The sequence below is a fragment of the Mesitornis unicolor genome, unplaced genomic scaffold (genome assembly GCF_000695765.1).
Source record: "Mesitornis unicolor isolate BGI_N332 unplaced genomic scaffold, ASM69576v1 scaffold35646, whole genome shotgun sequence".
In the NCBI taxonomy this organism is placed as follows: domain Eukaryota; kingdom Metazoa; phylum Chordata; class Aves; order Mesitornithiformes; family Mesitornithidae; genus Mesitornis; species Mesitornis unicolor.
In genome coordinates this window covers 44,288-56,765 of record NW_010189637.1, presented here as the reverse complement: position 1 = coordinate 56,765, position 12,478 = coordinate 44,288, and the positions used below count along the sequence as shown (strand labels likewise).

Genomic DNA, 12,478 nt, shown 5'->3' with positions numbered 1-12,478 from the left:
GTCAAGTTACCCTTTTTTTGCCATTGACAATTTGCAAGAGGTTGAACCACACTTTCTAAACATGATAGCATAGAAAATTCAGGGGGAAAATCGTTTGTTTCTTTCTTTCCAGAAATATTTATTGAAATGCTTTTAATGTGACTTTTGGTGTAGTGGTTTTTGTTTTTTTTCTTTCAATTGACATTATTAGATAGATAATTACTAACTGATTAATATGAGTACCGAAAAGTGAAAACAGATCTTTTTTGGGCAAGAAATAAAGGCAAAGAAGGAGAGAAGTATAATCGTGACTAAACTAGTTATTCCTTAGGTATAACACATAAGTTAACCTTACCTCTCCCAGCTGTTGTGCTGAGAGAGATGAGGTTTTTATTACAGGTATATGAAACAGTCTTTCCTGGAATTAACCTTTTTTTTAATAAGAGTCTTGTTCATGGAGATTATTTACATAGTACATAAATTCAAATTAATTTTGTAAATCCAATCCAAAACACAGTGCTTTCCATCATTCTAAAGATATTTCCATCATGACTGGGAAAGAATCCTTATTTTACTATGCAAATCTGGAAATATTTGGAGTTGTGCTTTTAGAATTGAATTGCAAAATGAATTGTAAAACTTAAAGAAAGAAGTAACTTGTTGGTTTGTTTGGTTTGCTCTTTGTTTTTGAATTTATTATGGATCTTAAGGTGCTATCTAGTTTTGACAGTACAGGAGAATTAGTCTTCTGACCTGACACGTAGTGTTCAAGACTGTGTTCTTCCATGTTTCTTTTCTGCTAGAATGTGGTGGTGAGCTGACGGGTACTTACGGCTCAATAAGCTCTCCAGGATACCCTGGAAACTATCCTGTAAACAGAGACTGTTTCTGGACCATCTCAACCAGTCCTGGCCTCCTCATCACTTTTGCTTTTGGCACACTAAGGCTAGAACACCATGAAAACTGCAGTTATGACCATTTAGAGGTAAAGTTTAATTATGGATTGTGACAACATTTTATGGCTATGTTATTGCAAAACAAGATATTTCAAAACTCTTTGTATATACAGAAGGGGACTATTTGAAAATTAAATCCTGTCTTGAAATGCTCATTTGTACTTACTTATTCCAGCCATCAATGCACACTCAGATACAGGCAGTATGACAGAAACAGGATGATATCCCACTCCACTGAAGTCAGTGGAAGACTTGCAACTAAAGACGATGGGATTCAGGCCAAATTACCTGGTGGGAAGCTTTCACTTTCTTAAAAAGTTCAATCTCCAAACTCTTTGTCAAATGTCAACCCACAGAGAATTAATCAGCCTAACAAAAACTATTAGGAAAAGGGATCTAACATTAATAGATTCATATTATATTACAGTCCATTACTTGATATGTGAGCTTAGCATTTTTTTCTCAAGTGCAAAGCAGTGGTTACAGAATTCACCAATACCCGGTCATGGAAATGAAAGATGCTTTGGAATAGCATATTCTCCAAAACTGTGGAATGCAGAATGTGATTTCAGGAAGACAGTTCAACAGTAGACCTCCTGATGCTTGCTTTCCCTTTCACAAAACCCTTGATGACTCTCCTAGGAACACCATCACAGCTATGCTTGTGGGACTGTTTCTTGGTTCCTGTGAGTTTGGAGGAAACTTCCTATGAGCTTTCCTTCCACCCACCATCTACAATGTCTGGGGCCCCCAAGAAAATTTGATGTATTGGTACTGTTCACATTTGGCACACATCTAATAATCCTAAACACTGATCTATCATTCTGTCTAGATTCGAGATGGTCTCCTTCCACAAGACCCCACCCTTGGTAAATACTGTAGTACTGGATCTCCAGCCCCACTCCAAACCACTGGTCCGTATGCATGGATTCACTTTCACTCTGATGAATTAGTTACTGATAAAGGCTTCCATATCCTCTATACAACATCTCCTGGTAAGTAAAATTCATCATTAAAAGTTGATCACTTACATTCTAAGATACAGCCAACAGCATATGAATGGATGTAATTAACACTTGCTATTTAATAATAAAGAAAACCTCTTTGATTTGCAGCCATTGTACAGAGGCAGTCTAAACTGAGTTACCATACTTGTGAGTATCTCAACTAATCTATTTTTTTTCTTCATATAGCAGATACAGGTTGTGGAGGAAATTACACGGATAGTGAAGGGGTTATCATGTCCCCTTTCTGGCCTAACCCTTACATCAACAACCGACAATGTATCTACATTATCAGACAGCCAGAGGATGAAAAAATACATCTCAACTTCACCCACATGGAGCTGGAGAGTCACGGTGGTTGTTCATCGAATTATATTGAGGTGACTTCTCTTATGATAAGAAAGCATTTGATATAAAAGGTTGATTACATGTGTGTACAAAAGCACACTGCATAATTTCTGTCCCAAAGGCCACTGCAGGAATAGGTGTTAATCAAAGGACTAAGTATAGCAATTTATTAGGGTTCAAAAGTCACAGCGGCTAAAAGAGTATAACAGTACATATGGAATGAAGCAAAGATAAGAGAAGAAGAAAATCTGTCTAGCTTAACACTAATTCTTAATCGTCTGTATGTGATTATGGTGGAGTTTGGACCTTTGGTAAATGTATGCCAAATAGAGGAAGAATAGAACTAATGCCGCAGCCACTGTGTAGCATTTTCTGGAGTTATGGTGCTATACTGAAAATCTTATTATGGGGCAAAGAAAGAAATGCACCATGGTTTTTTTTTATATATGCATACATGTGTATGTATATACATATGTAAATCCAGGAGTTTATTGTTAAATATTGAAATCTCAATATATATATCTCAATATAATGTTGTATAATTGAAATCTCAGAAGTCTAATTCAAGAATTGTTATTACTCTAAATCTAATTATTATAGAAAAAATAATAGTACAGTTAGAATGCTTCTATATGGAAAATGCAATAATAATAATAATAATAATACAATAGTAATAATGTTCATGCTATCTAGGATCCACTTGAGCTTATTTTTATGTTTGCTAAAGTGCTTTTATGCCTAGCTCTTTCTTTGTTGGTGTACAGCTTCATGCTACATCCAAATTTACTACTGTATGGTGCTTTTTCAGTATGCTAGGTACCGTTTCTTCATTTTCTTTGTTATTCCTAAACCCAGTTTTGTCTGGAGGCTGGGGCTCCCAGAGGCCATGGGTGGTCCCCAAAGGTGTGGAGCAGGAGCTCACAGTCAGTGCCTGTCCCAGGAATCGGGCACCTCGCTAGGGGTGGGAATGGGCCAAGGTCAGGCTGGGACGTGGCCCTGGGAGTGGGCCTGGTTTGGCAGAACCCACAGCCACAGGGCTCTGGGGAGCTGGAGACCAGTCCTGCTGCAGTATCACTGGGGCTGGGTAGCATGTTGGGGCCCCAGAGGAGGCCAGACTGGGCCAGTGAGTCCTGGTGATGCCCTCAGGGCCTGATAAGCTCTTTATGTCCGTAGCCCATGCTCCTTCTCCTGTCACTGTCCCTATGCTTCTCTGCACTGTGCCCTGCATCTCAAGGAATCTGCTGTTGTACCTGGCCTGTGTTTCTTATGCAGTCAGAAATACCTCATCCTACTTGCAATGACTGCTGGGTACTGCTGTCTGCATAAAAGTGTGCTTGTACTGCACAGAGAGAAGGAGGAGTTAAACAAATGGGGCATAGACACCCCGCCAATTAGCAAAGGTGCCTCCACAGCTGAAGCAGCAAGGAGCAAGCCCTGTGTCTGTAGCGTAGATCTGGGTCCTGTGCTGCCGACCATGCAGTTACGTGGCAGTGGAGTTTGGTTTTGTGCTTAATCTCTTCTTGACCAGATGAGGAATAGGCCCCTGTGAGTTCCGTGCAGTTAATCTGTTTTTAAAAGATTTTATTGTGCTGACGTTGTCCCCTTCCCTCCTCCTCTAATTCAGAGACTTTGGTTGGAATGAAGTGTAATTAATTTCTGAAATGAGAGTGGAAGTGTGTTTAATGAAAACAGACAGCTTTTGTTTATTTGGCCTGGTACTCCTCTTGCCTAATTGCTGGCAGAACAGCAGCTAAATTCACAGCAGCCAGAGAAACAAAACCATTTCTGTTGAATGCAATCAGTTTGTGTTAGTTCAGCAAGGCATTTACCTCGTTGTTTGCTGATCAGCCACAAGCTGCTCGGTTTCCCTGTGTTTCTGTCCTCCTCTTCTTCCTGCCCTCTCACTTGGTGGCTCAGCCCCGAGCAAAAAAAAGAACTGACATTTTCTCACTGGTACAGTCAATATGACTAAAGCACTGTGTTCTTTCATCAAGGCCTGATTTTCCACATACGTTTTTCTTAAATACTGTCTCACTGAGTTTTATAATGAAGTTCAGTTAGGTAGATAACTTTTGAGTGTTGAAGCTAATTTAAAAGTCACTCTCCAACAATTGTTTTGTCACTTTGAAAAGGTGCAGATTATTTCCATCCCTGGGGATACCAGGAAACCTGTGTAGTTTCCACAGAGATTGGACACAGCTCACAGACACTTGCTCAGGGAGGGATGTTTAGTCTCTTACTACGGAAGGAACAGCCTGGGACCAGGGATTTGCAATAAGAAACTAGAGACAATAAAATCTATTTAAGAAAGACTGTGGCATGATGCTGCAGACATACAGTGTTAGCTAAGACAGCTCCTTTTCCATGCCGTCCTTCTAATTTGCAATAGAAGATATTACTCACACAGTTTACAGAACCTGTCATTTTTATCACTACTGTCTGAGCTTTATAAACCAAAAATGTAAGGATAATCAGCTCAAGAGAAAAATGTAAACTCCTGTTCTGGTACCTTTTACTGCTCTCCAAAGATTTTCTAAATATTCTGGCACAAATTTGTATCTCAGCTGCTCTGCTGTAGATCCACAATAATTCTGTCACCTTAAACTCAAGTGTCAGACAGATTAAAAATATCTGTCAGTCAGAAAGCTATCTCACCAACTTGAGATTGCCAAAGCTGTGCAAGCAGGCTAGCCACTGCCTGCTTACCAGGGCACCAACACGGGTTCCCTGCCTTCTCTCCCAGCCCATGGAGGAATACAGAGTAGGAAAGAAGAGGTGATAAGAGGGTACCTGAAAGCTGAATGTCCCTGGCTTTGTCAATGATCTCACTGGAATGATTTTTTGGGGTAGACAGAATATAGGTGCATTTAAAAGCAGCTCCAGCTACATGAGCTACCACCACTTTTAGAACAGAAAAGAGCTGTTCTGTTTTCAGGAGAATCTTTGGGAGAAAAAAATATTTTTTCTGGCTGAGCAAATAGCAGGAAACCTGTGGTTTTTTGGACCTCAGCTTGTTTGCTGCCCTCATGGGCACCTCAGAAGGTATTCAGAGCTTCTTGGCTATACCAGTGCCCTGCCTTGTCCCTGGGATGTACCTGTTCTTACCCATGGACTGTGGGTTCAGGGCCTGAAATTTGGACGTACAAATACCTCTTATCCTTCTAGTCTCCTTGATAATCAGGATTTATAATCAGCTTCTGGGAAAACACATAAGATGCATTTCTCCTTTGACTAGCAATTTGACTGAGGTCAGTAGAGTGGCAGCGCAGAAGGTAAAAGCTGGAAGTGATTCCCTGGTACAGCTTCATTGTCATTATCATGCATCTGAGCCTTCAGATAAAGTAATGGAAAGACATCAGGATACCTCTTCACTGCTTTAGGGACTCAGACTTGCATTTCCTGTGAGTGAGCTGTCTAGCTGCATTGATGTATGGTTGTGATGGGACATGTGCTTGTTCTGCAGAAGTGGCATTGAAAAATGACTAGAAGCTTCATGGCCAGAGCAAGAAAATCACAAATACCCCCTTTGTTTCCCCAGCAGATTTTAGGGCTGGCAAAAATTTCATAGTTATCTATGGTGAGAACCTTACCTTACCTTACTAAAGGTGTCATTTTGGAAGCACAGGCCCAAACTGTACTAAAGCTGAGAAGATCTGTTTCATCATAATGAACTGTGACAGTAGCATGTGTGTGTATCTTCTGTGCTGATCATCCAACCCTTCCTTTGAGCTCTCATAAATCATGTGCTTGTGTCTTTTACTGATGGCTCTGCCCCTCTTATTTATAAGTAAAATAGTTACTGCTTTTATTTAGCAGCTCTTGTGAGGTTATAAATTTATCTGGATATGAGATCCCAACACTTTTATGATCTGACATTTTTCTTTTTTTTTTTTTTTGGATGTCTAGGTTCGAGATGGGGACAGTGAGATGTCTTCACTTATTAACAAATTCTGTCATAGTACACTCATGTCTTCAATCACGTCTACCAGCAACAGTCTCTGGATCAAGTTCAAGTCTGATGCTTCTGTGCAAAGGGCTAGCTTCAGGGCCATTTATCAAGTTGGTAAGAGGAACTAGTGAATTGCACAGTGAACTGATCTGTAATTTGGACACTTTCAGTCATTTCTGTGCTATATTATCCATACAATGAACTTAAGACAAACTTCAAAAGAAAGAAAAGAAAAACATAGAGTCAATTTGTCTTTTTATTGCTACTTTTAGAAATGCTAAGATGATGTCTGCAGTAGGTCTGTTGTAGGCACTCCTAGCATGCTTGGAAATGCACCCTTCATTGCTTCCATTAATGATGAATCACATACCACTAACATACCTCAGATGATATAGCTATAATTCTGGCTAAATATTTTTACTTTCACTTTACCTATCTTTTAGTTCTCAATCACAAGAAAAACTATCTGTGTCTGTGAAAGAAATCAGTCAAATCCATTAATTTTCAAGGGCACAGTTAGATTAGTCTTCTGCATGTACATATTTATGTTATAGCAATATGTTATTTTAAATATGTTCTTAAGACTCCTAGATGATCTGTAGTAGACGCTGTAAGACGACAGGTTTTTATGGGTGATTTTCTTCTAATTTCATAACGATATTTGATAGACATCATTATTCATTCCTTGAAACCATGCACCACAAGTACTGATTCTCGCTGTCTGTTGGCAGCTTGTGGAGGCTCCTGGTCTGGAGCAGGTACGATCCATTCACCTTACTACCCCAGGGTGTCCCCTCACCCAAAGACCTGCGAGTGGGTCATCTCCCAGCCAGCTGGCAAAGTGGTGATTCTTAATTTCATTGACTTTGACATTCGAAATACAACCACTTGCGACTCGGACTACATTGAGGTAAAGAATAATATGCATATACTAGGAATAGTAGGTAGATTCTTACCTGTTTGTTCCTTCTCATACTTATCTCCACCAAAGCAGAACGGTGTGACAGACAAGCATTTCTTACAGCAGTTATAAAAGCTTTTCCAGGTTGATAATGGGATTGCAAACCTTTCCTCGATTCTCCAGAGATGATATGACCATTTTGATAATCATCAGAGATGAGTATCAGATGTCTTTAAATAGACAGACCTGGTTAGGGAGGTTCATGTGCCACTTACTGTTGAGGGTATGAGATCTTAGCTTTTCTCCATCTGACATGCTTCATGCTTCATGGCAAAGTGCTTCTCTGACAGTCATAAGGTTGCATTGTATGTGCTTGTAGTAGAAACCATGCTGAAGAAAGGGTAGGGTTTGAATTACTAAGAATCCCTTTTATATGATTCTTATGAAATTATTTATGCTTACAACTTTAATATAGCAGAACTTTGTTTGTATGGGCTATTTTGAATATGCTGTTCTTCAGGTCAGAGATGGAAACAACACAGACTCTCCTTTTTTGGAGAAATTTTGTGGTACAGCTGTACCATCTCAAGTGCAATCTACACGGAACAATCTCTATATCAAATTCAGAACTTCCTCTCTTACCAATCTTGGCTTCAGAGCTGAGTACTGGCCACTAGATATAGGTAAGGATTTTTTTGTTGTTTTCCAGTTAGGGTGCTGGGAATTTCCAATTTTTCCTGTACGCTGAAAACAGTTGGCCATCAAGTTTTATGATGGTGTAATGGGAGATAAATTCTGAATCAGTTACTGTGTAGTATGCATTGAAGAAAAAAAACCTATGGAATTTCAGAAAGAAAAAGATCAAATTTTATAGTGCCTATTTTATTTAATAAATATATAATTTAACCTGGTGTTTTAAATCTCTACAGCATGTGGAGAGATTCTCACTGGACCAGAAGGGACCATTACAAATCCTGGTCATCCAGATGTCTATCCACATGGTATTAACTGTACCTGGATTATCAACATTCAACCCGGCTACCTTGTCCGTCTGACATTCACTTCATTTAACTTAGCATTTGATTACCGTTGCAGAAAGGATTATCTTGAAATATATGACAACAGCACTATGCAAAAATTGGGAAGGTGAATATGTCCATTTGCCTACAGAGCTGAGTTACTGTAAAGTGAGCACTGTTCTGTGGATCTCAACATCCAATTTGCTTACTTAAATTTTGTGTATAGATGAAGGTCTCTACATTTAAGAAACAATAGCAGCAATTTCTCTGCCTAGGATAGTAAAGGCAGCTTGCTTTCTTTGACCATGGAATGAGAAGCACATTTAATATATATTATACCAGGGAAAAATGACTTGTGTCAAGAGGACAGCTTTTTTAAGGACAGGTTTCAATAGCTACCATTGTCCACCTTCATTAATATTTTGATTTATTGGCAGTAGATTCAAAGCCATTAATACATCGATGTTCAGGAAAATACATTATTTGAAACACTTGTAGAAGTGAAAGATTATGTAAAAGATTATGCATTTGGATCTCAGCAAAAACAACACCAAAGTCTGAGTTTTATAGGATTTTGTTTCACTTTCTCCTAATATCTGATTTTGTCTTAGGAAAGAAACTTTTCTTTTTTTCCCCTTCACAAACTGGGGTATATGCAGGGTTTTCTTGCCACCCTAGTATTCAAGAACATCCAAACTACTTGAGAACAGCATCCAGCTGCAGCTTCAGTCTGTAAAGCAGTTGGATGAAATTGCAGTATTTTGGAAAATAAGGAGAAAATTACTCTCACAATGGTGAGCGTTTTGCAACTTCAGTCTTTGGCCAGCCACTCTGACTCCTACGAAAGAACAGAATGTGTTGTAGGTACTGCACAGAATACTTTCAATAAGAATTTGACAACTTGATGAACAGTTTGTCCTCTGACTTTGCCCCACAATTTAGAATTGTACCTTTGTACACATAGTGTGCTGTTTAGTTCCATGATACAGGATATGTGGCTGGGATCTGTATCATCAAAAGGAGACACTTTTGTATGTGTAGCTGTTTGAACTTCTCAGGAAAGCTGAATTTTTTTCCAGTAATACAGATGCTTCTTAAAGTACTACCATTCAATTCGTGCATCTTTTTGCTGTAGGTACTGTGGAAGATCAATCCCACCATCTCTCACTAGTGGTGGCAACATGATGATGTTGTACTTCGTGACCAATCACAGCACTGCATCTGAGGGCTTCTCAGCTCATTATATCTCCCTGGATGCATCAAAAGGTAATATGTCAGTCTGTTCATTATGCAAGTTAAACGCTTTCGGCTGTCACTGTAAATAACCACTACAAGAAACAGAAGCATTATTTTCTGTGTTAACAGGAGGCTGCCTTGTGCCTCTTCTACTCCTTCTTATTTATCCTGCTTTATTCACAAGTTTTTTCCTCCCTAGGAAAGCAGAAAGCAATTTCTGTAAGCAGCACTGCTGTTTTCTTTAAAAAGCCAGTAAGAGCCAACATGGCAGATCTGCATGAGTTATTTAGGAAAAGTATTTTCTGATTTGCTTTGTTCATTCTGAGCTATGTTCATCTAAGAAGCTTAGCAATCGTAGACAACTCACTTGAATGGGAGACTCTCAGGTGCCATGAAATTTAATTTAGTACCTATTAAGGTGCAATATTGGTGATGGGCAGAGAAAGGTCATATAGGATGAAATTTGATAAAGCAGCAAAATAACCTTAAAGCACAAGCTGTGTTTTTTATTACTACAGAGTGCAATGTTTCTGCTTCCAGAAAAGTTCAAGGCTCCTGTTATACCTTAAATTTGTTCTTTAAGTATCTCCTTTCAAGGGGCCAAGACATATATCAGCAGGGTAAAGACTACCAAAAAGAATGACTGTTCATTCTTTTAGTTCTATAAAGCAGAGAAAAAACTGAGAAATTACTAATTGATTTGAAGGTTTTCTATGGGTGGGGGCACATCCATGTTTTCAAGCTATGCTGAACCCACCATACCTGATCCAGTGTTTGCACATCTCTCCAGCACTGAGCACATTTTAGCAGTGACTGAGCTGCACTCAAAAAGGCAGCCTTTTGATGAAAAACTCTAGCTACCAGTTCACAGACCCAGTAGGCATGGGTCTGCTATTGCTCCCCTCACTGCTACACACAGATCTGTGGTAGAGGAGGATTTATGTGTGTAGAGGTACAGGTTCTGCCTAGCAGAATTAAACCACAGAAAAGGTAGAGTGGGACAATGAAGAAAAGTAAAAATGAGAATACATTCGTAGCTGTGTTATTTGTGTATCCATCATTAACCAGTATCTAGAAGGTTTGCGTGTGTGAGTGCAGGCTACGAAGGATTTATTAGATGAATACCAGAAATTCACAGCACTCATCTATGCAGCCATAAATCACCAATGTCTTCTTGTTGCTTGCTCTTAGTTTCTTTAATAATTTTATTTTTCCTACTTTCTGAGTTTCTTCAACCTGTTTAAAACCAGAAAAAGTTCCAATTTCTACCTTGTGAAAAAGAACTGCTTTCTTGGTGACAGCTTGGAAAAACTGGCTAGTATTTCATCTCTGAAGCATGCGTATAGGTGAGACTGGTACAGATTTTGCCACTGTGTTTTTATTCACTACCAGATACCTTACAAATCCAAATTATCCATTTTCTCAGCTGCCTTCATTGATACTTGAGTTATCTGGCATGGAAACCAAAGAGCCAGTAAAAAACAATTAAGATTTAATAAGAACTGTTCCAAGAAGGCTATTTCTATTTGTTAGAAAATAATAGGCAAAAGTTTTACTTTTAAAAATGTTTCCAAGTAAGACTCTGTAGTTTGAAAACTGAGTTCTTACTAGTGAGAAACTGTGAAATTATCAGCCTCATAAAGAAAGTCTTTTATGAGCCTGTTTTCACAGCTGCAGATTGCAACTTCTGTAATATTGTTGCTTGTTAATGTGATATTTTTTATTTTACTTTGCCTCATTAATATTTCATGGGTGGATATGATGTCTTCCTAGCTGTTCTTACAGCAGCTCTTCTCACAGTTCATCAATATCGAAATATTCTTTACTGAACATTAATCTGTATTTCTGTCTCTGTGTAACCCCGTCTGTTTCTCTGTTTTTTTTAGTTTGTCAGTGCTGTCCAGCTTCACTGCTCTGCCTTCTCTCTTCCATATTCCTCTCTACTACCACCATGGTGACTGGATTTTTCCATCTTTCATCCAAAGCCCTGCTATATGCGTTGTGCGAGGTTCAAACTGCATCAACACTCGAATGGTTTCAAACCATGCCTTAAAAATGCAAATCTGTTTTCAGTGCTATTAATAACTAGGAATTGTATAAAATGTTTATATGAAATTAGAACTGTATAATATCTTCATCCAAACTCTAAACAATTTTATTTTCTTTTCCCATAATTAACACAGATATCTCTACTACTTTTCAGCTAAACTGGGCTAATGCTCAATTTATTCTCACTTACATAAATGCTTTTTCATTTCAAGCACTATAGTTTATATGAGTATGACAAAGAGGCAGATAACTACTGAAACTAAGAGTAATGAACTTATAGAGCAGTTGAAACTATGTTCTGTTTTCTTTACAGAGATTTGTTTCTTTTGGTCTCAGCAGAAGCATAGTGGTACTATAAAGTTGTCATAAATTCTGGACTGCTAACATTCATTTTTTATTAAAGATACAGTATTTTGAAGCTTCTGTGTCCAGAGAGAAGGCAAACGTGTGTGTATGTGGACTTTGCTGTGAGAAGCAACTCCCAACTTACCTTGAAATCATATCAAGTTTAGTAATCCCACTATGAAATGTTTAAGCTTGATATTCATCTTACATATATCCAGTTACACTAAGGTAGCAAACTGTCAAACATAATCGTATCTGAGGTTTACTAAACCTATGGGCTGTTTTTTTTCCTTTACATCTGCCATCTATTTTCATTTTTTCTGTTAAGGAAAATATGGTTCTAATAAGGTTTCTTGTGCAGTAAGAATCCTTCATGTTTTTAAGCTATATTTTCTTAGCCAGCTAGAGTGTAACCAATATCAAAACTGGGCAAAACTGTTCTGGTTCATATTAGACATTTCAATAGGATTTTGCCTGGAGGAGAATAAGCTTTTGAAAAGATGAACAAGATTATCTCCCTCCAAAAAAAATATAAATAGAAGTAAAAAAAAGGATAAGTAGGGGTGAAAAAAATATTTTTATGCAAGACAAACCTAATTTTATTCTATATGCATCTTGGCAAACAATGGTTTTGCTAGCATGCTTTATCTGTGATATATTAATTAGCTGAAAAGTAGCCTGAAAAAAATGGC

The 12,478-nt window shown here is 38.3% G+C and overlaps 1 protein-coding gene across 1 annotated transcript in view; it reads left to right on the top strand.

The window, feature by feature from the left end:
* The window catches only part of CUBN (cubilin (intrinsic factor-cobalamin receptor)), a gene marked incomplete at its 3' end in the record, with an annotated part of 70,056 nt that overhangs the window by 16,770 nt on the left and 40,808 nt on the right, over window positions 1-12,478 (top strand). Inside the window, exons 15-22 of the mRNA XM_010186140.1 lie at window positions 783-964; window positions 1,768-1,930; window positions 2,129-2,319; window positions 6,194-6,350; window positions 6,968-7,146; window positions 7,658-7,820; window positions 8,067-8,283; window positions 9,292-9,422. Of these exons, the coding sequence (XP_010184442.1) occupies window positions 783-964; window positions 1,768-1,930; window positions 2,129-2,319; window positions 6,194-6,350; window positions 6,968-7,146; window positions 7,658-7,820; window positions 8,067-8,283; window positions 9,292-9,422 (1,383 nt within the window). The remainder of the gene's footprint in view (window positions 1-782; window positions 965-1,767; window positions 1,931-2,128; window positions 2,320-6,193; window positions 6,351-6,967; window positions 7,147-7,657; window positions 7,821-8,066; window positions 8,284-9,291; window positions 9,423-12,478) is intronic.